General features: G+C 32.3%; 3 protein-coding genes across 5 annotated transcripts; 2 read left to right on the top strand and 1 right to left on the bottom strand.

Moving 5' to 3' along the window:
• The first annotated feature begins 340 nt into the window (after positions 1–340).
• On the top strand, positions 341–4376 carry LOC109799413 (NF-X1-type zinc finger protein NFXL1). Its single transcript, XM_020359965.3, has one exon. The coding sequence runs from the start codon at positions 434–436 to the stop codon at positions 3515–3517; it is 3084 nt and encodes a 1027-aa protein (XP_020215554.1). The 5' UTR covers positions 341–433; the 3' UTR covers positions 3518–4376.
• Positions 4377–14592: 10216 nt separating this feature from the next.
• LOC109799448 (potassium transporter 25) lies at positions 14593–18953 on the top strand. Of its 3 annotated transcripts, none has more exons than XM_020360013.3 (10): positions 14593–15008; positions 15235–15460; positions 15553–15792; positions 15955–16011; positions 16105–16155; positions 16413–16673; positions 16791–16843; positions 16924–17041; positions 17129–17383; positions 17653–18953. In XM_020360013.3, the coding sequence occupies exons 1-10, from the start codon at positions 14964–14966 to the stop codon at positions 18708–18710; spliced, it is 2364 nt and encodes a 787-aa protein (XP_020215602.1). In that variant the 5' UTR covers positions 14593–14963; the 3' UTR covers positions 18711–18953. The 3 variants fall into 3 exon arrangements, with proteins under 3 accessions (XP_020215602.1, XP_020215605.1, XP_029127280.1); XM_020360016.3 differs by having other exon boundaries at positions 14594–15008; positions 15166–15460; XM_029271447.2 differs by lacking the exon at positions 14593–15008 and having other exon boundaries at positions 15294–15460; positions 15540–15792.
• A 267-nt stretch (positions 18954–19220) lies between these two features.
• On the bottom strand, positions 19221–20344 carry LOC109799449 (mitogen-activated protein kinase kinase 9-like). The gene has a single exon (XM_020360017.3). The coding sequence runs from the start codon at positions 20200–20202 to the stop codon at positions 19297–19299; it is 906 nt and encodes a 301-aa protein (XP_020215606.1). The 5' UTR covers positions 20203–20344; the 3' UTR covers positions 19221–19296.
• Positions 20345–27969: the final 7625 nt, after the last annotated feature.

Below are 27969 nucleotides of genomic sequence, written 5' to 3'. Positions count from 1 at the left end.
ATATTTAGTATATACATATACATATATATATATATATATATATATATATACTTATTATAAATTTAATTATATAATTTCTTACTTGTAATGTTTGTATCCCGTCAAAAGGCTACATGATTATAATAACAACGTTATCCGCGAAAGATTAGAAAAAATAAGCAGATTATTATAAAAGTGTAAATGTTATAATTAAATAGACGAAAAGTAATTTATTTTATGTGACATCTGACAAAAAAAAAAAGGAAAAAGAATAGAGTGAGGGGCACGCAGAGGCAGCGCGTTTTACTTGAGGTCCAAGGATTGAGCAGCAAAGAGAAGTGTATATAAGCGCTTCTCCTTTCACATTTAATTTTATAACACAACTCCAACAACCTTTAACCTCTTTTTTCTTAAACTCAACAACCTTTGCTTTGGCTCCAGCTAAGTTGGAGTGATGAGCTCGCAAGAGCCAAACCAGCGGCCTAGGGTTCCTCGTCAGGGATGGATTCCTAGAGAACAGGGTGGTTCCTCCAGGAGGGACCCTAATTTGCCTCAACTGCTGCGAGAGATTCAGGAGAAGCTCGTGAAAGGTGTGGTGGAATGCATGATTTGCTATGACATGGTGCGGAGGTCTGCGCCAATCTGGTCTTGCTCCAGTTGCTTCTCTATCTTTCACCTTAATTGCATAAAGAAGTGGGCACGCGCACCCACTTCGGTGGACTCCTCCGTAGACAAGAATCAGGGTTTCAATTGGCGGTGCCCTGGTTGCCAGTCTGTGCAGCTCACATCATCCAAGGAGATTAAGTATGTCTGCTTCTGTGGTAAGAGACCTGACCCCCCCTCAGATTTCTATCTCATGCCTCACTCGTGTGGAGAGCCATGCGGCAAGCCTCTTGAGACTCAGACTCAGAGGGACCTTGGAGGGGATGAGGACCTTCTTTGCCCTCATGTCTGTGTCTTGCAATGCCATCCCGGTCCTTGCCCTCCTTGCAAGGCCTTTGCCCCTCCGCGAATGTGTCCTTGTGGGAACAAGAATATCACCACTCGTTGCTCTCACCGCCATTCGCATGTTACCTGTGGCCACCGCTGCCAGAAGCTTCTTCAATGTGCCCGCCATCGGTGTCAGCGGATTTGTCATTTGGCTCCTTGTCATCCTTGTCAACTTCCCATGGATGCCTCTTGTTTTTGCAGTAAAAGGGTGGAGGTAATTCTTTGTGGGGACATCGCTGTGAGGGGTGATTTCAAAGCACAAGCTGGTGTTTTTTCTTGTGGTTCCACTTGTGGAAGGAAGCTTGATTGTCGTAATCATGTATGTGTGGATACTTGCCATCCAGGCACCTGTGGGGAGTGTGAATTATTACCGTCCCGGATTAAGACATGCTGTTGTGGGAAAACTAGATTGGAAGAAGAACGTCAAAGTTGTTTAGACCCAATACCTACCTGTTCACAGGTATGTGGCAAGTCCCTTCCTTGCGGGATTCATCGTTGTCAACAAGTGTGCCATGCTGGGGATTGTTCTCCTTGTTTGGTTCTAGTCTCGCACAAGTGTCGATGTGGTTCGACTTCCCGAACTGTGGAGTGTTGCAAGACTAAAACGGAGAATGAGAAATTTACTTGTCAAAAGCCTTGTGGGCAGAAAAAGAATTGTGGAAGGCATCGATGCAGTGAACGCTGTTGTCCACTTTCGAATCCGAATAATGTTCTAAATGCGGATTGGGATCCGCACCTCTGTTCGTTGCCATGTGGAAAGAAGTTAAGGTGTGGACAGCATGCGTGTGAATCGCTGTGCCACAGTGGTCATTGTCCACCTTGTCTTGAAACTATATTTACTGATTTGATGTGTGCTTGTGGTAAGACTTCAATCCCTCCTCCATTACCTTGTGGCACACCGCCTCCCTCATGTCAGCTTCCATGTTCAATTCCTCAGCCTTGTTCCCATCCAGCCTCTCACAGCTGCCATTTTGGAGATTGCCCTCCTTGTTCGGTGCCTGTAACAAAAGAATGCATTGGTGGGCATGTAGCTCTTAGAAACATACCTTGTGGTTCAAAGGATATTAGATGCAATAAACTCTGTGGAAAGACCAGACAATGCGGTTTACATGCATGTGGCAGAACATGTCACCTCCCACCTTGTGATAATCCATCTCCTGTGCCAGGTATTCGAGCCTCTTGTGGACAAACTTGTGGTGCTCCAAGGAGAGAATGCCGGCATACATGTACAGCTCCATGTCACCCTTCATCACCATGTCCAGATACAAGATGCGAATTCCCTGTCAGCATTACTTGTTCTTGTGGCCGAATAACAGCAAATGTTCCTTGTGATGCTGGTGGCAGCTGTGCTAATTATAATGCTGATGCTGTACATGAAGCTTCCATTATTCCAAAGTTACCTTTGCTGCTTCAACCTTTGGGTGCAAATGGCAAAAAAGTTCCCCTTGGACAAAGAAAACTGAAGTGTAATGATGACTGTGCTAAGTTAGAGCGTAAACGGGTTCTTGCAGATGCTTTTGAGATTACCACTCCAAATCTGGATTCTCTCCATTTTGGTGATAATTCTAGTGCTTCTGAATTGCTTGCTGACATGTTGAGACGTGATCCTAAATGGGTTATATCCGTTGAGGAGAGATGTAAGTTTTTAGTACTTGGCAAGAGCAGAGGAAATACACAGGGTCTAAAGGTCCATATTTTTTGTCCTATGTTAAAGGACAAAGGAGATGCAGTGAGGCTTATTGCTGAGAGATGGAAGCTTGTAGTGAATGCAGCTGGTCGTGAGCCAAAGCGTTTTGTAGTTGTTCATGTTACCCCAAAATCAAGAGCTCCTGCACGTGTGCTAGGGATTAAGGGTACTACAACTATAAATGCGCCCTTTCCTCCTGCATTTGATCCTTTGGTAGATATGGATCCTCGACTTGTTGTCTCTTTTCTAGACTTACCAAGGGATGCAGATATCAGTGCACTGGTGTTGAGATTCGGTGGTGAGTGTGAACTGGTTTGGTTAAATGACAAAAATGCTTTGGCCGTTTTTAATGACCCGGCCCGAGCTGCAACTGCCATGAGGAGGTTAGATCATGGTACTGTTTATCAGGGAGCTGTGGCGGTGGTTGTTCCAAATGTTGGGGCATCAGCTACAAATGCATGGGGAGGATCTGGGACAATGAAAGGAAGAGGAGGATTGGCAGCATTAAAGGGTAATCCGTGGAAAAAGGATGTTATTCAAGAACTAAGTTGGAAAGAAGATTCTTGGGGTGATGAGGAGTGGACTACTGGTTCTGCTAATGTCCAGTTGCCTATTCAGAAGAAAGATGCCCCAATATCTGCTTCAATAAATCCTTGGAGTGTCTTAAATCAAGAATCATCATCAAGTTCATCTGTTGCAGCCGTGAAAATTGATGTTTCTAGGAAAGACTCTAAAAGTAGTGCTGTCACAAAGTTGGAACCTCATGATGGTGGTTCAGACCTAGGAGGGCAGCATGCAAGAAACTTCGATGCATTAGAAGTTTCTGATGTAGTAGATGATTGGGAGGAGGCTTGTGAATAGCAAGGAGTAGACAGTTTTCTTTTCTATCTCAATTTTGCATTTTATTTTGTTGAAGAGGAGACAGGTATTCTATTTGTATGGCGTCCTAGCCACTTTTTTTTTTGTCATGAGGAGGGCATCGCCCCTCCCTACTGGGTTAATATTTTAATTTTCACAATGGAAAAAGAAAATGGAGTGATGATGTATGGCCAGTATGGGGCGATTGAGGTAAAATCAACGTTTCTTTGATGCTCTGAATCTCGGTTGAAGGGTTGTAGTTAGTAGCCTTTGCTGATCCGAAATGACTACTAATTAAATGGAGTAGCAGGTTATCGTCTTATGTGTTTTCAACAACAAATATCCTAGTGTCCGTTCAATACCGATGAAGAAATTTCTATCTTAGCAGTTTCATTGGTTATTGAGGAATGTTAGTGTATGGAAATTATGCATATCGACAATTTATAAGAAACACCAAATTGTAGTTGAGATAAAGCAAACCACACCTACTTCCTCCATTATTTCTTCCTACCAGCACAATTATCAGTTTTCAATTTTCAAATATTTCATTTCCCAGCTTTTCCTTCGTATCTCCATCTCAAACCTTGTGCCAAAGGGTCTCCAACTAGATTTTTCTGGAATTTTCCACCCCACCTCCATAACAGACGTGTGTCTTTGAAGCAGTATATCACCTACCTCTGCCCTGGAGCTTGACCCCACCCACACTACTGAGGCACACAGGAAAAAAAAAAGAATGTTGCAGATGATTTATGTTCTGATGCCTCTGCTGATTTGTCGGATGATGTATCGATGTGATTCTTTTCTTTTTACTTTTTACCTGTTCCATTAAATCAATCTAAGGGAAACAAGCTTCGGTTCTTCATAGTAGTCTTTCGGTCTATTGATTTCTTTTATGTATCGTTTTTGGTTGTTGCATTCATTTCCAAATTACGTCCAGGTCTTTCTGTTCATCCAAACCCCAAACCCACAAAAAAAAATTTATTCATTCATACTGCAGTTGGTCTTTCTTTAACATCAACAATATTTTTATAGTTAGTATATGGTACATTATCTACATATGTACTGACATGCAGCCTCAATTTCTTCTGCAATGTAATCATTTGCTGTAGGTTGTTTAACGTTTTACTATTTTTGGCAACAAATTCATTTTTTGCATTATCTCTGGCTAAACACTAAAATTTGACTATGAGGTAATTAATATTAAAAGTTTTATAACTTGTGTAGAGATTTTTAATGAATCACAGTTATAGTATTTGACAGAGGGAGCGGGATTTAAAGAGTTGGGATGGGTTTCGATTTGGAGGCAGTTTAGTTTCTTTGAATTTTTTCGATAACGAAAACTTTGCAAGTATTGACATCAATTACGGAAGTTGCTTTATAGTTTCAGTGATTTAGGTTTATAAGTTTCATGGTACTGGTTTATTTCCTAAATATATATGCTCATGATGCTTGTCTGAGACTAAACTTCTGTCGAATGCTGATATGATATCATTGCTGTTATATTCTGTATTTCTCTAGAACTTCAAAATATGAGCATTGGAAAAAAGTGGAACACTCTTTACACGGCTTTTAATTTTACAGATTTTGATCAGTGAAACAGTGAAAGTTCTAAGGCACTTTTTTTTTTCTTTCTTTTTTTAACACTAGATATATATGCCGGGGGTGGTGGAAGTGGTAAGGATTGAAATTGATGTTAATCATTGGATAAATAGAATTTGATATCAAAGTTTTTAAGGCTATTAGATTATAATAAAATTAATGATCGAGAATTGGTATAATTTTTTAAGAATTTATTTGGTGGTAAGGATACGATAATATAAGATAATTATCTTATCTTATTATGTTGTTTGTTGCCTGAATAGGAATATGATTTTTTTTTTTATCTAGTGTATTTGTCATACTCAAGTTAAGAATTGATAGAATAAGTTGTCTTTATATATATATATATATATAAAATAAGAGATTTTTTTATTCTATGAGTAAATATACTTAGACTTATCCCGTTCAATAACTCGATCAAATTTTAACAATTCAACTATTCAATTTAAAGTTTTTAATGCATAGATCAAATCTGCAAATTTTTTAAAAATTTAAAAATTATTTGATACTTTATTTTATTAATTCAAATTGACAGATAATTATAAAATTATTTTATACATTGATTCGAATTAATGAAATGAAGTATTAAATGATTTTTAAATTTCTAAAAATTTGCAGATTTGATCTATGCATTAAGAACTTTAAATTAAACGGTTGAATTGTTGAAAATGAGTTATTGAACGAAGTAAGTATATGTAAACTTACTCTTGGAGTAAAAAGATCCCTCCTTTATATATATTGTACATGCACGAGGGTACTCCGGTAATTTTGCTACTCCTGCTGGGTCTTCGTCTTCCATGATGTATCCTAGGGAAAGAGAGGGTACCTGCAAAAGGCACTTCAATGCTTAAGTTAGTCCTCGGTCTCAGAGATATCACTGCTAATCAAACTAGTAATTATGAAAACGTACCTCTCTTTGTCACTGGTCATACTTATTTATACTAACCTTGATGGGCCAGGCCCATATGCAGGCCCATAAGAGGGTCCATTAATGATACAAGAAGTCTTCGATGTGATCGCGAGGAGTTATAGATTCTTCTAAGGTGTTTTCCCTAATATTCATATCATTATCTGGTATACATTCTCCCAGGGTTTCAAGGCTTTTTGATAAATATTAAAAAATGGAGAAATCCTAAAAAGAAATGTTTGCGGATCTTTTCTGCTGCTTTCTCTGATATTGCCGTTTTTCAATTAATGTGGGACTGCTGCTTTCAATCAAACTTGGCCGAGGACTACCATATTTATGTATATAAAACTTTGAATTTCAAAACCTTTTCACTAAGGAATCTTTTATATGTGAGATTTCTCGCTTTTAAACATTTGGCCGAGGACTATAAAAATCTTTGGTTTTCAAAACTTTTTTCACCAAGGAATATACTTGGCCGAGGAATCTTGTACAGCTTTATGCTTCAATTGTTTGACCAAGGGCTAATATATATATAACCTTGGCTTTCAAAAGTTTTTTCACTGCGGAATCTTTAATACGTGAAATTTTTATCTTTTAAATATTTGGCCTAAGGCCAAAATGGTTTCCTTAATTGGCCGAAGGCCTTTTGATACGTAAAACTCTCACCGAGGGTATAAGACGGTTTTAATTTTAGATTCCTTTGACTATTATATACGGTTTCCTTAATTTGCCGAGGAATAAAACGATTTTCTTAATTTTAGATTCCTTTTAATTCCTTTGACCGAGAGCATAAATCAAGTAATTTTTGATTCCTTTTAACTGCTTTGACCGAGGGCATAAATCAAGTAATTTTTGATTCCTTTTAACTGCTTTGACCAAGGGCATAAATCAAGTAATTTTTGATTCCTTTTAACTGCTTTGACCGAGGGCATAAATCAAGTAATTTTTTATTCCTTTTAACTGTTTTGACCGAGGGCATAAATCAAGTAATTTTTTATTCCTTTTAACTGCTTTGACCGAGGGCATAAATCAAGTAATTTTTTATTCCTTTTAACTGCTTTGACCAAGGGCATAAATCAAGTAATTTTTTATTCCTTTTAACTGCTTTGACTGAGGGGTTTTTCAAGGTCTTGAGTTATTTTTCACGCTCGACCAAGTGTGTCCTCGGTCGAGGTCTTGAGTTATTTTTCACACTCGACCGAGTGTGTCCTCGGATGAGGTCTTGAGTTGTTTTTCACGCTCGACCGAGTGTGTCCTCGGCCAAGGTCTTGATTCATTTTTCACGCTCGACCGAGTGTGTCCTCGGTCGAGGTCTTGAGTTGTTTTTCACACTTGACCGAGTGTGCCCTCGGCCGAGGTCTTGAGTTGTTTTCGCGCTCGATCGAGTGTGTCCTCGGCGGAGGTCTTGAGTTACTTTTTCACGCTCGACCGAGTGTGTCCTCAGCCAAGGTCTTCAGTTACTTTTTCACGCTCGACCAAGTGTGTCCTCGGTCGAGGTCTTGAGTTATTTTTCACACTCGACCGAGTGTGTCCTCGGCCGAGGTCTTGAGTTGTTTTTCACGCTCGACCGAGTGTGTCCTCGGCCAAGGTCTTGATTCATTTTTCACGCTCGACCGAGTGTGTCCTCGGCCGAGGTCTTGAGTCTAGGAGCTCGTTAAACCTGGAAATATTTCTTGTATTATTATTCACTGGGGTATCTCGTTAAAAACATTGCTTAGCAAAAACCCTTTCACGTTCTTTTAGGGATAAAAAGCTAAGCAAGGAAAAGAGTACACCGAATTACAATGTTTTTCAACTGTAATACACTTTCAAATGTGTTGTATTCCATGTTCTTGGCATTAATTTTCTATTTAATTCTTCTAGCTTGTATGCTCGCATGTTTTGATTAATTTTGTATGGTCCATCTCAATTGGTCGAGAGCTTTCCTTCCCTTAGATTCTTTCTTGCTTCTCAACTGGCATAGCCTCGGCTCTAACTTGATTTCTTGATTCAGTTAATTCCTCCATTTTCATGTATTTTTCAGCCCTTCTCCTCAAGTTATTCATATCCAACGGAGGTTTTTTGCATAAACTATCTACAAAAGGTCCGGGTTTCAATGCTGTGTTCAACCTATCCATTGCGACAGCTGGGTTCAGGTTTTTTATCTCCATTGCGATTTTGTTAAAACGATCCATAAATGACCTTAAGGATTCCTTCTTTTCCTGTCTGATGTTGGCCAACGCCAATGATGTCAGTTGGTAAGGTCTGCTTGTAGCGAATTGCACTGTAAATAAAGATGCCAATTCTTCAAATGAATTTATGGAGCCAGGTGAAAGCTTAATGAACCAACTCAATGCTTGCCCTTTTAGTGCAGTGGGGAAAAGGCGACATAAGGCGGCATCTTCTGTTGTCAACAAAGTAACCTGTGTGAGATATGCGTTCAAATGGTCGTCAGGGTCCGAGGACCCATCGTACTTCTCTAGAGGAAAGTTTCTCCAGCTATCAGATATGGTTGCCTCCATAATGCTTTGAGTGAAAGGGTGTTTGTATGAGTCAGGTGTTATTGTTACCCGAGGGGAGGGTTGCCTAGGGATGGCTGACAGCTGCATGGGAGGGGCATGTGTTCGTGAGGTTGTCGGTGCATGATGTGAGGATGCCTCATTGTTGGGATGCTCAGTCGTAGGGTTCCAAGTTCTGTTCAAGCTTCTCAACTCGACATTTTCTCTCCTAAGTGCTTCAAGCTCCTGAGCGTCTTTTTCTCGGGCTTGCTTGACAGCTTCTATTTCTTCACGAAGCATATTCACAGCATCTGAATGATCAGTTTGATCTTCCACAGCAACTAGCCTCGAGTCCTGTTCGGGTTGAACCGAGTAGTTGTTGTTCCTAGTAGTGACCATCTTCTACAAAATCTTCTTCCTGCAAAAGAGATAAACAATACGGGCCTTCAAAACGGGCCCCACGGTGGGCGCCAAAATGCACCTGCACGAGGGTACTCCGGTAATTTTGCTACTCCTGCTGGGTCTTCGTCTTCCATGAGGTATCCTAGGGAAAGAGAGGGGTACCTACAAAAGGCACTCCAATGCTTAAATCAGTCCTCGATCTTAGAGATATCAATGCTAATCAAATTGGTAATTATGAAAACGTACCTTTGTTTGTCACTAATCGCACTTATTTATACTAACCTTAATGGGCTTAGGCCCATATGTAGGCCCATAAGAGAATCCATTAGTGCTTATCCGTAATAAACAGGTTAAGTAGGTTATTCCTCGGTCCTTCCTTATATTTGACCTGGTACTTATATTATATATTAAAATTCGCACACACATATTAAAACTAGAAAAAGTAGAAAAAATAGATATATAAATGACATAATAATATCTACATTAAATATTATAATAATTATTAAAATATTTTTGTTAACGATAATATTTCAATTAAATTATTTTATAAAATTTGTAGTTAAATTTAAAAAAACTAATAATATTAATTTTAATGAAGGGATATACAAATTACCTTAAATTATCTTAAGTTTTATTGGTATGAATTTTTTTTTAGTTTAGAGATGCTCTTTGACTTAGGTCATTTAAAGCAAATTTTGGTCGCTTTATATGGTTGGACTGTAATTATCATATTTTCTTGATCGGCACTTAGGATTGCATTTTCAGTCACTTAGATTACTCTATAGTTTTATATACATATATGTTATGATTTAAATTAGTTGTAATTTAGTATGTATATATACTAATTGTTAAGTACCCAACTACTATTTAATGCTATCCTTAGAAAGCTTTTTTTTTTTTTTTTTTTTTTTGCTACTTATGGTCGTACCATAAGTGTAAGGTCCATGGCAAATTATTAAAAAACTCGTCATCCAACTCATACGGTATGGATTTTGATCAGGTTAAGTTGAGCCTAACTTAAATAATAAGTTTGATTCGAACTCATTAGAACAATTTGGATTAGTTTGGATTTGCGGATTACCTGTACTTACTTACACTCCTACCATTTTTACAATAGTATACACACTCATAAATGTAAAGGATAAAATTTACAAGGAACTTTATATGCAATGTTTCTTCAATCACTATCATAGTTAAACTTTCACTTCAATAAAATGTGTATTAAAGAACCTATTTTTCTAGTTCATTATTTTTTTGGATATTGTATAAATTATGTCTATGAATAAAAAATATATAATTCTAATTAAAAATACAATTATGCAAACTGGACTTAAATTTCTTATTAATTATTGATGATGTCATCAAATTTAATAGACCAAATCACATTTATTAATAATTAAATTGATGACATCAATGATATTTATTTTACAATTTAATAATTGAAAATTGCTAATATAAATTTTAAAACAAAAATGATAGAAGAATTAAATATATAAATACAATAATAATATTAAATATTTTATAAATACTCATGCTCAAAGTTATTTTATTTATTAACATGTATTTTACTTATAAGAAGATGTAATGTTATCTAATCACTTAAAAAGTCATGACTTTTTTAAATATATATACTTATTTCATTTCTATTAAAATATGGTGTCTTTATCAAAATAAATTAAAATCTAGTGTCAAATATAACATAGTGATGATAAAAGATCAAGGGACTATTAGCTTGTGGCTTAACAAAACCAATTCTATAGTTTGGATAGTTGTGCATGATAAGCTTACAATGTTTCAAAATGACTCCAAATTTGGTATCACCCTATAGTTTCACTTGTAAATACCATTCACAATCCTCTTACAGTCCGTCTCAATTGGGACTCAAGGAAGGTATAAAAAGTTTGCATGACTTTTTATGTTTTAATATTGAGCATTCATTGATTGATTTATCAACATTAATTTCTTTCACACTCATAAAAATGGACACTCGTTCTAGAAATTTGAACAAGCATTTGTAACTGATAGGATGTATTTAATGATAAATTAAATTGCTCACATTAATGCTATTCATTATTATACAATTTTGACAATTAAATAATGTACTATTTTTGACAATTTCAATATTACGTAATAAGATTAAATATTAGACTATTATTTATTTATTTTAAATAAATTGCTTTAAATATATTTATCATTAAAAATCAATTAAATTTCTCACATTAATGCTATTTATTATAAAATTTTGTTAATTAAATACTATTTTTAATTTTATATATTAGATAATAACATTAAATATTAGAGTATTATTTATGGTTTTTTTTATAAAATAAATCACTTTAAAACATATCGCACAATAGTAATTAGATGTGAAGATTCCATAAATACGTAGTTAAATTTAAAATAATTCATATGTTGTTTTAATTAATAATTATAAAAATTTTAAATTCTAATAGTTAATTTTTATTTAATAAGAAATTTTTAATATAAATTGATTCATTTAATTTTTTAATATACATATATTTCCATTAAGTTAATTGATGAATATAGTGCAATTTTAGAGTATAAAAAAAATTAATACTACATTAAAAAATTAAAATGACAATTATTTTGTAATTAAAAAATGATATTTATTTTATAACTTATTTTTTTCTGATGCCACACTTGTGATGAAATAAATGGAATAATTAAATTTAGTGGACCTACTTGTATTTAATGACAAATTAAATTGTTCAGTTTAATGTTAAAGTACTAATAAAATTCAACCGATGGCTCGATCGTAGATTTAACGTTCAACGGTCTATTTTGTACACCTTAAGACAACGTCACATAAGCAAGGAAAAAACAATAAATAAAATAAAACTCGGGTCCCTTATCTGGCTCACTTTTTTATTGATTTATTTTTTTGGGTAAATCCAATTTAGTAAATCTGCATTGTATACGAGTAATGCAAACTTTCAGTTGTTTTTACCGTAGGATTTAGGATTTATGATTAAAATTATGATCATAATTAAAATTTATTCTTAATTCACAAAAACTAAAATTATGATTGTCTTAATGACCTTTTTTTATTTATTATTTTCAGATAAGATTATAATTTAAATAAATTTATTTTATATAATAATAATAATAATTTTATCTGCCATCTATACTATTTATAAAGATAGTGTTATTATCTACTTTTATATATCGCCTTCCTAGTTATATCGCAAATTTTTTAGATAAACCAAGAAATTAGAAAGTTTAGTATACTCCGATGTGTGATTTGATAAAAATTTGGATTGTAGTCTATGTAATCGAACTCAAGTATTCTAACATTTGTCAACTGTCTCACAAGACGGAATACATGATATAGACATTTGCTTTTAAGTCCATAATAAATTATATGTTTATGGTTTGTATAAATAAAAAAATTATATATTTATTGTTTAATAATTTTTATCAAGAGAAATCTTCTATTCCAAACTTTAATTACATAATTGATTTAGTTTGTTCTTAGGATATTAAAAAGCACTAAAGTTTGTATACCTTAAACTTTTATCATAATTAATTTAGAAGTGTTAATTTTGAAATGTTATGTCATTTTGTAGATGTCAAGAAAAATAAATAAATGTTATTAATTTGATTTTTTAAACATATTATTATAAAAAATTAAATTAAAATTTTTAACTATTTTATTATTAATTTTTCTTTCTCTTTTTCATTATTTTTATATTCATAGAAAAACTTAGTAATTGTTAAAGTGAATATCTAATTTAAATTTGTTATGGTTTAGGATTTAGGGTTTATTCATTAAAATGTTGATGAGTGATTATCTTTAATACTATCTATAATTTTTAGTGATATTATACTAACATGTAACACATTTTAAAAAATTCACATGTTCTTAAAATAAATGTTATTTATATATACCATTATTAGGGATCAAAACTAATAATTTTAGATTTTATAGTAATAAAAATTAAAAACAATATTTTTTTAGGAACTAAATTAAAATCAAAATTTACTCATTTTCAAGCACCAAAAATATTTTACAAAGACAAAAAATATTTACAAATTATAAGAACCAAAATCAAAATCCATTATTTTATAGGGACTAAAAACTATTTAAGTTGTTCTTTTATTACATATTATAGAATTATAGTAATATAAATGTCAAATAAAAAATGAATATGATTTTAAAATATAAATAAAAAAATGATGAATATCTTATAATTCAAAATGTTATTAGAAGATTAATAAGAAAATAAATAATTAACTTTATATTATTAAATTTCTCTATAAATTTTGTCTCAGGCCTTTAATTGTTGTAACACGATCTTATTGTCTCATCACACTTATGAAGAAAGTTGTAATGTAATATCTTTTATTTTATTTTTATTTTTGAATAAAATATACGCAAAGACACATTGTATGTCTTTTGTGAAACAAAAAGTTAATAAAGTGAAAAAAAAAAGTGTCTTTTACACTAAGTATTATAAAAATGAAATATCACCTTGTATTATCTATTTTTTAAAAACGTTTATACCTTTATGTTATATTCTAACTTTTTTCCTACTAATATATTTTTTAAGGATAAAATAAAAAAAAAAGCATATAAAAAATAATTTTCTCTGAAAAGAATAATTTTCAATTTTTTTTACAAAAACACTTATTTAATTTTTCTTATGAAAGTTCGGAGTCTGCTTTTTCCTATTAATAAATTTTATATTTATATTTCATGAAATTAAAATTTTAAAATATTATGTTTATTATATTTTTGGATTCATTAAAATATTATATTTATTATAATAACTTAACATAACTTAATATATATATATATATATATATATATATACCATTTATTAATTCCTCACATTGGGCGGATAATTAATCTACTTTAATGCTATAATAATTTTAAAGATACAGTACAATAATCCGAAAATCTCAACCACGAATTCTACAAATTCAAACAAGTGATTTTTTTATTTGCTAATTAATAAATTAAATAACTAAAAAAACAAAATATGTAATAATAGAAATGGGGCACATAGTTTTGTGCGATAGTTTTCGTTGAAGATTTGAATGAATCTAGCATTTTCGTTTTACATATATTAATTACTTACGTTTAGTATCTATTCCTATATCTGTTGCTGTTCAGTATTTTTTGGGGGCAGCCGACACATGTTCATTCATTGTTTCTATTTTCTCTGTCGCATCCACATGCTTTCAGCTTTCAACCATACAACAGTTGGAAACACAAATTAGGGAGAGAAAAAATAAAAATAAAAAGGAAACGGAATAAGTTCTGTAAATATATAGAAAACCATGTGATATGATCATATGATTGTCAATCATTTAATTAGTGATTAATAAGCTAATATTAAAAAAGGCTGTTAGAAGGTGCTCTGATTGCTACAAATACGTATATATTCAAGTGATTTTAAATAATGTTACATTTTTGGCCCGTTTAATTATTTTCCTATTTAAAAAAAAAAATTAAAGATAAGTGTTATAAGTTTTTAGATAAACAAAAAGAAAATAAAAATCCAGAATTGTTTGATAATTAAAAAGTGGTGTTGTGTGTATTATTTGACTGGTGTTGAATGTAGGTGGTGTGTAGTATTGACTCTTATATATTATTTTATTGCATGGTTGGAGCAAAAGTAGAAGAAAGTTATTATTTTACGCGTTCTCATTCGGTGTGTGAATGAGAAGATCCGGGTGTCCACGTCACCCCGGCATTTCCTCCCTACTACCAATAATAAAATAATGCAAAAATGCAAAAATGAAAAGAACTGTTTCATGTGTTTTGGAATCAACCAAATCACGAGATCAATAATAAGCCGTCTAAAGAATTGTTACGTGAAAATCACTATGTCATATCATTTTCATTTTTCTGTTTTAGACACTGTATTGTAGGGTCTAAAAGACGATCATCGTCTTAGTGTCCTCCGTCTCTGTCCTCTCAAGCATTGCCTCAATCGCTACTCATTCATATATATTGCTATTTGCTACCTGTCCTTTTCTTTCTTCATATAACTTACTTTCTTTTCCACTCACTTCCTACTTCATCTTGTTAATTCTCATGGATTCTCAACTACACCTTGATGCAAGCTATGACGAGGATAAGGTAAAATTAATTGCCTTGCACAAGTTGCTGTAAATGAATCACAACTTTTGTGTTTGCATATATACTTATTCACATACTTGTGTCAATCAAATTCAGTTTCACTCCATGACATGCATTAACAATTTTACTTGTTGCTGTTTTATTTGAATCTGGTAAGGATGTTGAAAGGATCTAGCTGGTATCTATATCTTCTCCTAATCAGAATTTTTATGCCCATATTATTCAGAAGAAAACATGGAAGCAAACAATTCTGCTATCATTTCAAATTGTGGGAATAGTTTATGGTCAACTGAGCACTGCACCTTTATATGTATTTGGGACAATGCAAGAGGGAGATCTTTTATCAGAGGAAGTCGTTTATGAACTCTTCTCCTTCATTTTCTGGACACTCACAATTATTTCTTTGATCAAGTATGCCTCTATAGTGTTGAAAGCTGATGATGAAGGAGAGGGTAATTAATTACCTTATCTTCAGTAACTATATAGATATGTACATGGCTAGAGCCTCTTATTAAGATTAACTTTTCATAGAAAATATTTGTAGGTGGTACTGTTGCTTTATACTCACTGTTGTGTAGAAATGCAAAAGTTGGCCTGCTCCCATGTGATAGTACCAACGAGGTTATGCTTTATGAGGAGAGAAGTTGCTCTAAGATGAAAACCGATTCAAGAGCACGAAGGGCCATTGAGAAACACAAGATCTGTCACTATTTGATATTGTTTTTAGCCCTCTTTGGTTCCTGTATGACCATTGGGGACGCTGTGCTCACTCCAGCACTTTCAGGTATACATACAACTGACTTTAATTTTAATTTCAATTTCCTACAATCGATTGCTGAATGCATGTGCAAGATTCAATACTTACTTTTCATTGTGTGATTAAATTATTCACCTTTAATAATTACTTGATTTTTTTTTCGTATATATTATTTTGGCTGTTTAACAGTGTACTCTGCTTCGTCTGGCGTTCAGAGATCCTTGACAGACATATTGGATGACATATGTAAGACCTTGTACTCAGAATAGAAATAAATGTGACTTTTGTAAGGTTAATCGCTACAACGTGTTTTTTGATTATTTTGTTGTCTATAACCAGATGCCTCATCACCAAATACTCAGCAATCCGTAACAAAAGCTCTAAAAAGATGTAAGTTCTGTATATAGAGATTGTCTATATACAAGTTTATAAAAGCTTTTTTTTTTTTTTAATGGGAATTAAAGAGTTTTTTCTCTTAAACTTGCATCCAAACAGGTTTATCAAACTTTTCAAAAAGGCCCATCGTATAACGTTGGTGCGCTAGTTTAAGTTGTGATCGGTTATTTATTTAATTAAGTAAATGAAAAATTGATGCACATATATATGTATGTATGTATCTTGCTCACTTAGTGCTTCATATATTCCAGATGTACCTGTTCCCTCCGCGTGTGTTATACTGGTTGGCCTGTTCATGCTGCAGAATTGCGGTACACGTAAAATTGGGATCATGTTTGCCCCAATCATCGCTGTTTGGCTATTGTTTGCTGCTGCGGTGGGAACATATAATATTTTCTACTGGGATGTAAAAATTATCTGTAAAATATCCCCAATCTACATATACAAATTCATCAAAAATATTGACCTCACCAGATGGAGGTTGTTAGGGAGCGTCATTTTGTGTGTAGCAGGTGGGCCTTCTACTTTTACCACAGCCATGCAAATATCACCAAGTGATTAGTATTTATATTCATAATTATTGTTTTGGTGGCTAACATTACAAGATGTTCGATACTGTTGTTTTCCAGGATCGGAGGCAATGTTTGCAGACCTAGGCCATTTCTCCAAGAAATCAATTAAGGTACAATATTGCATAACATTTTCTATAATTCTAATATGTTGAAAATTGTTACTAACTTGTGCATCATGTGTTGGATGTAGATTACATTTATATGCTTGATCTATCCGCTTCTTCTTTTATGCTATGCTGGTCAGGCTGCATATATGTCCAAAAATTTAATTGCTCCGGAGTTTAATCATCTTAGTCAATCTATTCCACGTAAGTAGGTCCAGTGCCTCTATTTCTATGAGATGTTTCTTCCTGCATGCAATTTCACTTTACTGAAGTGATGGCTGGTAAATCCAGGTGGTTGCAGGCACTTGTTCATAGTATTATCCCTACTTTCTTCAGCCGTGGGAAGCCAAGCAACCATAACAGCGTGTTTCTCCATCATTAACCAGTGCCTCGCATTAAATTGCTTTCCCAGAGTAAAAGTTATTCACACATCAAAAACTATACATGGGCAGATTTACATCCCCGATGTTAACTGGTTATTGATGATTTTCAGTCTCACTGTCGTGCTTGCTTTCAGAGACCTTGTGAAAATTGGCAATGCAACAGGTATGTCGTTGGCGTCTATTGATGAAATCTCATCACATGCTTCTTAAGAAACACAAGGAGTTCGTAAACAGGGGAGGCCTAAAAAATAACGATGATTAGTATGTGTGTTTGTGATTAAGGGTTTGTTTTTTGAGAATTACTTCCGGCATATAAAAATAATTTTACATTAGTTAAAGACTTAAAGTTAACTAATAATATATAAGTTAATTTCTCCAAAAACCAAGTGATCAATTTGCATGTTCGTGATAGAAGCTCACAATTTGTGACAGGTTTGGCTATCATTTGTGGAATGCTTGTGACAACTAGTCTGATGTCACTGATAATTGCTTTGTATTGGGAGAAGAATTTAATGGTATCTGCGTGCTTTCTTGTATGTTTTGGCTTCCTTGAGGTTGCATATCTTTCAGCATGTCTGCTACAATTCCATAAGGGAGCTTGGTATTTGGTTGTCCTATTGGTAGTGTCCATGACAATCATGCTTTCATGGCATTATGGAACTGTGAAAAAGTATGAGTTTGATTTGCAAAACAAGGTACCAACGGAATGGCTAATAGATATTAGTCCAGGCCTAGGGATTTCAAGGGTACCCGGAATTGGGTTCATTTACACTGACATAGTAGCAGGAATCCCGGCTTTCTTTTCACATTTCATTACTAATCTTCCTGCCTTTCATCAAGTGTTGATCTTGGTGTCCTTCAAGTATATACCAGTGCCTTATGTCCCAGAAAGTGAAAGGTATCTCATAGGTAGGATAGGGCCAAAGGATTACAAAATATATCGTTGCATTGTGAGAAGTGGATATTGTGATCACATAAGGGACACGGGTGATTTTGAGGAGAACATTATTCGTTCCATAGGGGAATTCATTTCCATTGAACAGAATGACATTGAGTCCATGGTTTCCCCGGATGAAACAATGATCGTTGTTGGAAATTCAGGACTTGATGGAAATGCTTTAGTTGCTCTTGATGAAGTTGAGTCATGCATGGTGAACAATGAATCTCAGATAAGTCCAGTGGATGAAACGTTGGAGAGTAGTAGTGGTGGTAACAAGAGAAAGAAGGTTCGGTTCATGTTGCCTGAAAATAGTCCTAAAATGCAGGTATCTGTTAGGAAGGAGCTATTGGAGCTAATTGAAGCCAGGGAGAGTGGAAGTGCCTATTTCTTGGGTCAGTCACATTTGGTGGTGCGCGGTGGCTCAAACTATCTCAAGAGATTCTTAATCATGGTTTATCGTTTCAGTGAAAAAAACTGTCGAGAATCTCCTGTGGCTCTTAAAATCCCTCATGCAGCACTTGTAGAAGTCGGTATGGTATGTACTATATAACTACAACAAATTATACGACTTCTGCTGTTTCACTAATCCAAATAGAGAAGTCAGAGGTACAAAAGATGGGGAAAAATATTTCTTACTTGAGCATAGTTGTAGATCTCAGACTATGCAACATATAATGGAAATTAGAGAGATTATTCATGTCTTGTATTGTACCAAAAAAAAAAATATAGTCCCCTTTACATGATATAGACATTATGACCATATAAATGCTGATGTATTTCTGGTTCTGGGTGAGTTATAGGGTGCAAGGGTATACAAAATTGTGTATGATAGACAACAATTTGACCTGTTGCCGTAAGCTGTAACACTTAAAAAATGGTTGTTAAACCTTTAATCAATTTACATATACTGCTGCATAACGTAAAGATAAAATTACAAAAAAAAAAAATTATAAAAAAAAATAAAACAATATTTTTTAAAATTACATGAACTAGAGACACAAATTTTAAATTTAAAAAAAAAAAAAAAAAGAAAGAAAAAGATTGAGATAAGAGAATGATGTGGCGAAATGATGGGTGGGATTAAGTAATTGATAGAGAAGGCAAAAGGTGATATGGTAATTTGTACAAGTAGTAAGCTAAGTAGTAGCGAGAAATGGGTGGGACAAGAGCTGGGACGCCGTCCACCGCTGAGTGGAGTCCTTAATGAGACAAGAAGAAATGAAGCTTCGAAAGTGTTGGGAAGCAGTTTGGGGCAAAGTAGGTGGGTCCCCAAAACAAATGGCGCACATAAGGGTGGGCCAATCGGGGCTCTGGCCCATGGGAAGGAAGGGGAAGTGGCCCACATAAAGCTCGAAGAGGGTGAGGCCCAAGCTCCAAATATCAGACGCATAGCCGTTGTAGTTGCCGCCATAGGAATCGGGGTCGAAGCGCTCGGGGCTCATGTAGGCACAGGTTCCCACGTACGAGTTGCAGGCGTCGAGCGTGCGACACATCACCTTACTCACGCCGAAGTCTCCGATCTTCACCTCCATCTTGCGGTTCACCAGAAGGTTGGAGGGCTTGATGTCGCGGTGGATGATCTTGTGCGCGTGGAGGTAGCTGAGGCCGCTCAGAACCTCACGCGCCACGCTCGCCACCTGGGGCTCCGAGAAGGTGCCGCTGCTCTTGAGGAGCGTTTCCAGCGTCCCCACTTCCATGTACTCCATCAGGATGGCCACGTCACCGGAGGGTTTCTCGAAGAACCCGTGGTATTCCACCACGTGGGGGGACTCCGTCCGCTGGAGGATCTCCATCTCTCGCCGGACCTCCTGTCGGCTGGCGCCGTCAGTGTCGCCGTGGACCACCTTGAGGGCGTAGACCGCGCCGGTGCGCTTGTGGCGGACCTTGTAGACGGTGCCGCCGTTGCCATGGCCGAGGACCTGGAGCTTTTCGAGGTCGGCGGGGGCAATGGCGGTGGAGGAGGGGGGCAGGGGCAGGGGCTTAGGGACGGAGGGCTCCGGGAGGCGGAGGTTGAGGTGGCGGCGCTGGCGTACAAGGGGCATTGTATGTGAATGACTGAATGTGAATGTGTGTGCTTGTAATTATATGATGGAATGGAAGGGAAGAGACGGAAAGAAAGAGGGAGGATGTGGCCTTCACTAACTCACAAGTCACAAATACCATTTTCTTTACTTTTCCTTTTCTTTTTCTTTTCTTTTTTTGCATCTCCCTAAATATATGCTAATTATCCCACTTCTACTATTCTTCCTTCAATTTTTATTTTTCACCCATTCATTTTTCCTTTTCTATATATATATTAATATATACGAGTGATAAATTGGTTTTATTTTTTAATAAATAACTACAATTGCAGTAAAATAATTATTTTAATTAATTGCCATTATAAGATTCAAATTTTATTAATAACGTTATACAAAAATTATTTATTGACCCAATCGTTAAGTTATATTTATATATTATTTTTATTGTTTTTGTCAAATTATATGAAAATTGAAAAATAAGAAGTTGATATAACGAATTTATTTAAATAAATAATATATTTTAAAGTTTATGAATATTAACTACAAAATTACAAACTAAAAATAAAAAATTTACATTTTTAATTCTTTTAATGTTAATTATCTTTTTTTATTATATATCACCCTTTATTAGATCTTCATTTAAAAATAAAAGTGTCGTAAAAATAGAATCATGATTATATACTTAAATATTAAAAAAAAATCTTAATTACTTTTATTCTATTAAATGATGTTGTCTTTAAAACATTTTTTTATTTAATTAATATGTTTTTAATAATAATTTTTATTCTTTATATCAAATTCTAATAAGGAAAAGATAAATTGTAATTGAGATGAACGTACTTAACATATAAATTAGTTAAATACAAACATTGATCATCTATTTGTAGCTTGCAAGTTGCAACGCCTATAAAAAATAAATAAACATAGGTTAAATTGTTTTGTTGGTATGCGTCTCAAATTTCCATATGTTGGAGTCAGAGTGAGTGTGATTAGATGCAAGTTGTAGACGGCTGCCCATTAATATAAGGCCAAACAGACCAATGTGCTTATTAGTCAACCCACCACAACCTTTCCCCAAATATCACGCCATTTTTTTATTTTTTTATTAAAATACTTCTCATTTTTATATTATCTCTCCATCAGTTATAATATAAGTTATTAGTAATAAATAAATAAATAGATGACTCATAATATAAGTACTTTTAATTACTAGTTAAGTAATTTAAAATAAAAATGATGAAAATTTAAGTGCTACTAATACACTTCTCCTTTTCTCTATAAAAAAAAATACATTTCTCGTTATTTTCATATAATCTCACTTTATTCTCATTAAAAAATAGTTATTAAATTTTATTCAATAGTTAGATATTAGTTGGTGAGACATTAAAAAAAAAAATTTAGTAATCAATGTTATAATCATATTTTGAATAATATTTTTTAATAAAAACTTTTCACTTTTAATTTTTTATAGTATCTTAAAAACATTAATAAGCATTGCCTTTGAAAAATAATGGTTATAATATAAAAAAGAACAAAAAAAATATTTAATGTATAATTTTTTTAGTAATTTAAACTATTTAATAAAACATATTTAACACTTTTATGTACCATGTACCATAAATACATAATAAAAAAATTCCAAATTTTCGTAGGTCATACAGTTATTATTTCACGATTGATGAAGGGTATTTCTCGAAGAAGAAAAAATGCAAGAGACACTTTATATTAATTATATATATATATATATATAAAAAAAACTGAATAACACTTCAAATTTGGTTCTTATGAAAAGAATCAGAAGAAGAACTACATACTTAATCTGCAATAAGTCAATAACAACACTAAAATTTGAACCAGAAATTTCATATAATTCTATGCCACTAAGCTGAGTTTAATGGCTTTTCTGAAGAGATGTCATTTAACTAGAATCAAACAAGTCTGGAAAAATCAGTTTACAAATTTAATTTCAATTATATTGTTTTGTAACATGAGTAAAGAGAACTATACATTCATTTAAATACAATTATCAAGCTTAATTCTCATTCTTGTATTCTACTAGCAAAAAAGTTTCACGTCACTTTGTTCCTAGGCAAAAGCTACTTCGTTCTAGTAATTAGTATTAATTAAATTTTTTTATCATTTATTCATTTTATTTTAAAAGGCCAACAAATGTATAACAATATGAATATTCATACGTATAATAATAATAATGTTTTTATGATAAGAACTACAAAACAATTATAAGACGGAAAAACTAACATTTTATTTGTCTAATACTAAAATATTCTTTTTGGGACATCATTTGTGGCTTCGTACCTGTTTCCAGTTTCCAAATCCGATGAATCCCATCAATTTATGGGACCAAGAGAGTAGTGGCGGCCCAAATTGGACTACTGGGACAATACTCAAGCTCCACTTAATTCATTAGATAAAGACACTGTTTTAAACTTGGCAAACACATACATACACATGCCACATTGTATCACTCAACCAATAATAAAATGAAACGTTATAAAAAAAAAAAAAAACAATGAAAATTGACAAAAAAAATTATGTTGTTTTGATTTTAAATAATACAAGAAATTCGATATAGCTCAACTCCAAATGATTCATCTAATTTGATTCATAACTTCCTTCTTTTTTTTTTATCCCTAATCTGACCCATGTTTTGACCCACAATTCTAACAAGCACAATATTACTGAACAATAGTATGACCGAAGTACCACAGCTGAGGATAAAAAATATAAGGATAATGATATATACACTTCTTTATATCAATAATATATCTCTATTATATTTTTTAAAATACTTTTCATATTTTAACTTTTATTTTTTTTTATTCTATGAGCCTTCTTTTTCTTTGTTTTCATTTTCTTTTTTACTCGCCACCTTTCACATGATGCACATCCTTCTACCTCATTATCTTTAATGTTCAACTTTTGTAAGCATTCATCTTTTTATATGTATTCTTTTCTCTTTTTTCCCCCCGTGATTTTCTTTCTTTTTTAAAAGGTGTTTAGCAGAAGAGAAATTTTTTATTTTTGGAGAATTTTAGATTAAGAATATTAGTGTTTAATATTTGATATCTATTTTTTAAAAATGATTCTCAAAAAATATTGTTTCGATAATATTTTTATCCTACTTTCATATAAAATCTTTTTATGTGAGGAGTTGGAAATCTAACTCTTTCAACTAAGAGAAAAAATTTTAATTATATAAAAGATCACAATATTCTTTTTAAAAATATAAAATATATAATTAAATTTTATATTTATAAAATATCTCTTTTGCCATCTTTCCCTCTATCTTTTTTCCTGGCTCTCTCACTCCCCCCTCTCCCTTCTCTCTATCCCTTTCATATTTTTATTTGGGAATTGTTACTGTACCCTCAAAGATCGAGGGATTTCAATACATTTTTCTATGTAAACTCATAAAAGATTTAAAATAAATTAATTTAATTATAAAATAAATAATCCAAATTATACTTATAAAATAAAAAGTAAGATAAAATTATAGAGATTAAAATTATAAGATTTTAATAATATTATAAAATATTAAAAAAAGAAATAAATTAATAAATAGTAGAAATAAAAAATTATTAAAATTACAATATATAAATTCAAAAATTTAAGACAAAAAAACAAAAAATATACTTAAAAAAATTTAAAATATAGAAATTCAAAAATTTTAAGTGAAAAGATAAAAATATACTTAAAAAATTATTAAAATTAAACTATTTAAATATATAATAATATTATTACAAATAAATTAGAATATATAAAATAAAAATAAAATGACTAAAAAATTAAAAGAATAAAATATTATAAATATTATTTAAATAAATTATTAAAAATATAAAATATAAAAAACTGTACCGGTACCCTCTCAAATAAGATGGGTACCATAGAATTTCTCTTTTTATTTCTCTCTCCCTTTTTTGTGTTTCATTATTTTTTGAGTTTGTCAATTTTAATAATATTATGAAATAATATTTTTTTATTTCTTAATTATAAAGTGACATTTTTTTGTTTATTTTTTATTATCAAATTTTATATTTAAATAATTTTAACTATAAGTTTTCAACATTTTAAAATAATTTAAGTTTTGTCAAATGCAAATAATATTATATATAAAAAAACTATTTATATATGTAATTAATTTTTTATTATCTTTAAAAAATATTTAGATCATAAAAAAATTTAATGTCATATTTATAATAGGATTTGGGTAATAAATATATCTAATAAGATTATTTTAATAAAGGATATTTAAAAAAAATGTCCAAGAATATATTATTGTAACCAAACATTAAAATCTTTAATTTTAAAAATCCTGTATGAATATTTTCAATAACCTTTATGATTAAACAAACAAATTTTAGCTATTCCTAGTAAAAAAAATTCTCCCCTACCAAATGTTCCTTTAATATTTTGGAAAATACTTTTCAGAAATATATATAATAAAAAAATCCTCCAAAAAGCACTTTCCTTAATTATGAAAATATTGTTCCAATTATTTTTGTTAAAAACATTAAATTCAATGTTATAAAAATTGGATGCATATAAAATGAAGAGTGTACAAGAATCATAAAATTCTATATTTTGAAAGGAAAATTATCATTCTAAAATTTAGTCCATTTTAAATTCTTGAAAAATGAGGAAGGAGGGGGTGAGTGCTTTGAAATTTGAACATTTAATTTTAAAGATTGATTTTATCAGTAAATAATTGGATCATGATATATAATATTAAGAAATAATATTTTAGAAAAAATTATAATAAGAATATATTATTAATATAAGGAGGTGCATGCATGAGTCAAAATATAAATAAGAAACGAAAAGCCCAGAACAAATCTAATGGGCCTTAGCTTTATATTTTAACCTCATCCCCCTTCGAATATTTAACTTGTGTTTTATCGTCCACAAAAATTGTTTAATCTCGCTTTTTGTTTGCAATTCTTTTTTATTTACGTCTTTCGTTCCAAATTTTTAGTCTTTTTAATATTTTTATTTTCTCAAAATAATTAAAATTTTAGAATTTCAAACCTTAAGTAACACTTTTTTCTCAATTAATTAAATTCACATTTAATATACTTTTTTCTACCAAATATCAACTTTCCATTTATTTATTACAAAATTAAAATTATTAGAGTTAGTCTAATGATTAAAGAGGATGAGATTGAAGCAGCTACAAGTGAGAGAATTTAGATTCAATTCCCATTATATCTTTGTAATCTATTCTATGAATAAAAAAAATTATTACTAAATTATAATAATAAGATCTCAAATAAGATTTTTTTAATCTAAATTTACATGTATTAAATATTTTTTAAAACCATGTTCATTAATCTAAGAGGACTAGATATTTGAGATCCAGGGAGTAGTAATTTCAAGAAACACAAAAGTGAGTAAATTATTGATTTATTAGCATTTGTTCTATTTGTTTTCTAGACTTCTATTATTGCATAATATGTTTATTTTTAGAGATTTTTTTTTTTAAATTTTGTTTAGATATGTTTTGTTTCTTACACTACAAAAAAATGTCATTAAAAGTACAATATATATAAGTAAATATCTATTTGACACATAATTACATATAATTTAAGTGTTAATTTTGATAGTGATTTAACAACATATTTTGTAGTCATTATATAGTTTATACCAATAATTTTTTAATAATCTCGTTTTTCATTTTAATCCTATAACATTTTGTTTTTGAATTAGCCCATTTTATAAAAAAAAATAGTAGAGACCAAAACAAACTATTCAAATATTATAAGATAAAAAAGAAAAAATAGTGTATTACAAGGATTAAAACATAATAACAAAGACTAAAGTAAAAATAAATAAATTTTACAAGAACTATTTTAGAAATTAAATTTTTAAAGACCAAATCTAAAAAAATGATATGCTACAAAGACTAAAAGTAAATTTATTTATTTATTTATTGTAGAAAACAATTTGCCGTTCCTTCACATATATATTTTAACTTCAAATATCTTAGATGACTCTTAGGATGTTTTATCATAAGGTTTTGGCTGAAGCATACTTTAAAATTCAAAATGACCCGCCCTCCTCATTCATGATTGGCTCAAATGAAAAATGAAAGTTTTCTATGATCCGTAGTTACGTTAATTAAAAGTGAAAGAAGTAAATTAATTATAATTTATATGATTAACAGACTAAAATAACCACTTAAAGTAATTCATTAAGAGTTTGAAGATAGGGAAGTATTGAATATCGATACACATGTAGACATCAAATGTAATTTATACTATGAAAGTCTCCAATAATGAGAATCGTTTTAACTAAAATGGAAATATTATAATGTGATAAAGCGTGGTATATATTCGAGCACAGATTCGCAGTGGCATACGATGCCAATTGGATCTGAATTTCGAATTGATGCTCAGATTTTTCACGCTTCAATAGTCTTTAAGAATATTCTCCCTCAAAAAAATAAATAAATAAAAAAGAAACAAAAAACATCCATAAAAGCTTATTTTTATAAGCAACAACGTATTTCTGGATTGGTTCAATGCGTTCAGCATTAATATTTTAACTAAATATTGACCCTACGTTGAACAGGTTTATAAATAGTTATACGTTATTATTTGAAATATTTAAAAACTATAAATAAATATTAAAATTAAATAATTATAGAAGATTTATTAATCTTATAGGTAAAAATATATTTTTCAATCAAAATTATATTAATTATACAAATTATTTGAGAGGTAAGTAATGTAACGACCCAGCTGGCCACTACACTCACCACCATAACACACCGGAAACACTAGACAGAGTAGAACAAGTATATAAATATAGAGTCTAGAATATAAATATATACATATGTCTCGAGTCCGACTAGAGTTAGGGCATGCAATACAAAAATTACATCAAAAGTCACTATGCCAAGTGACCAAAACAGACAAAGCATCCATAGAAGTCAGCTCCATCTATCAGCTATCGACTCACCACTATCCACCACCTATCCCTGCTCTGCTCCCGTACATAGTACGATCATAGCAGTCCAACCACATGAAAATACAAAGGGTAAGCTAGCATAAAAAGGAACAACATATAGAAAGATTTAGGAAATAAAAAAAACTACAACTATCAACACTTCATCAACATACATCCCATCGGTTCTCAACATGATCATCAATAAGCATGCAATGCGTCGTCACACATATCAACTCGGAGATCTCCTACAACAACTCAGCTGTTTAGGCCTACAACAACTCAGCCCTTTGGGCCTACAACAACTCAGCCCTTTGGGCCTACAACAATTCAGTCATCACATAACACTGCACAACTATACAACTCAACACATCAGCTTCACAGTTCAACATATCATCTACAACACAACACCACTTCTCAACACATTCACCAGATACAATTCAATATCAACAACAACATTATCTACTAGACATCATTTCATAACCTTTCATTTCAATTCAACTCAACATAAAACATCATACACAACAATCTCATCTCCGCGCCCGGCGCACACGTGGTTGTGCCCAGCGCAACGCAACCAGAGAGCACCAGGGGGGGTCAGCGCGCCCAGCGCAGGTGTGCCCGCGCCCGGCGGGACTCAGCCAGAGAACCCAAGGCTCTCTCGCGCTTGGCGCAATGGCCATTGCGCCCAGCGCTGACCAGGCAGAGACTCAAAGGAGTCTCCCGCGCCCGGCGTACCTAACCCAGCTCTCAGCGCGGGGAAGGCAGGGACCACCCCTTGGTCTCGCACCCAGCGCGATTCGGAATTGCGCCCAGCGCCCACAA

Source organism: Cajanus cajan, chromosome 2 (assembly GCF_000230855.2).
Source record: "Cajanus cajan strain Asha chromosome 2, NIPB_CcT2T_4, whole genome shotgun sequence".
Classification (NCBI taxonomy): domain Eukaryota; kingdom Viridiplantae; phylum Streptophyta; class Magnoliopsida; order Fabales; family Fabaceae; genus Cajanus; species Cajanus cajan.
This window is presented reverse-complemented; position numbering and strand designations above follow the sequence as displayed.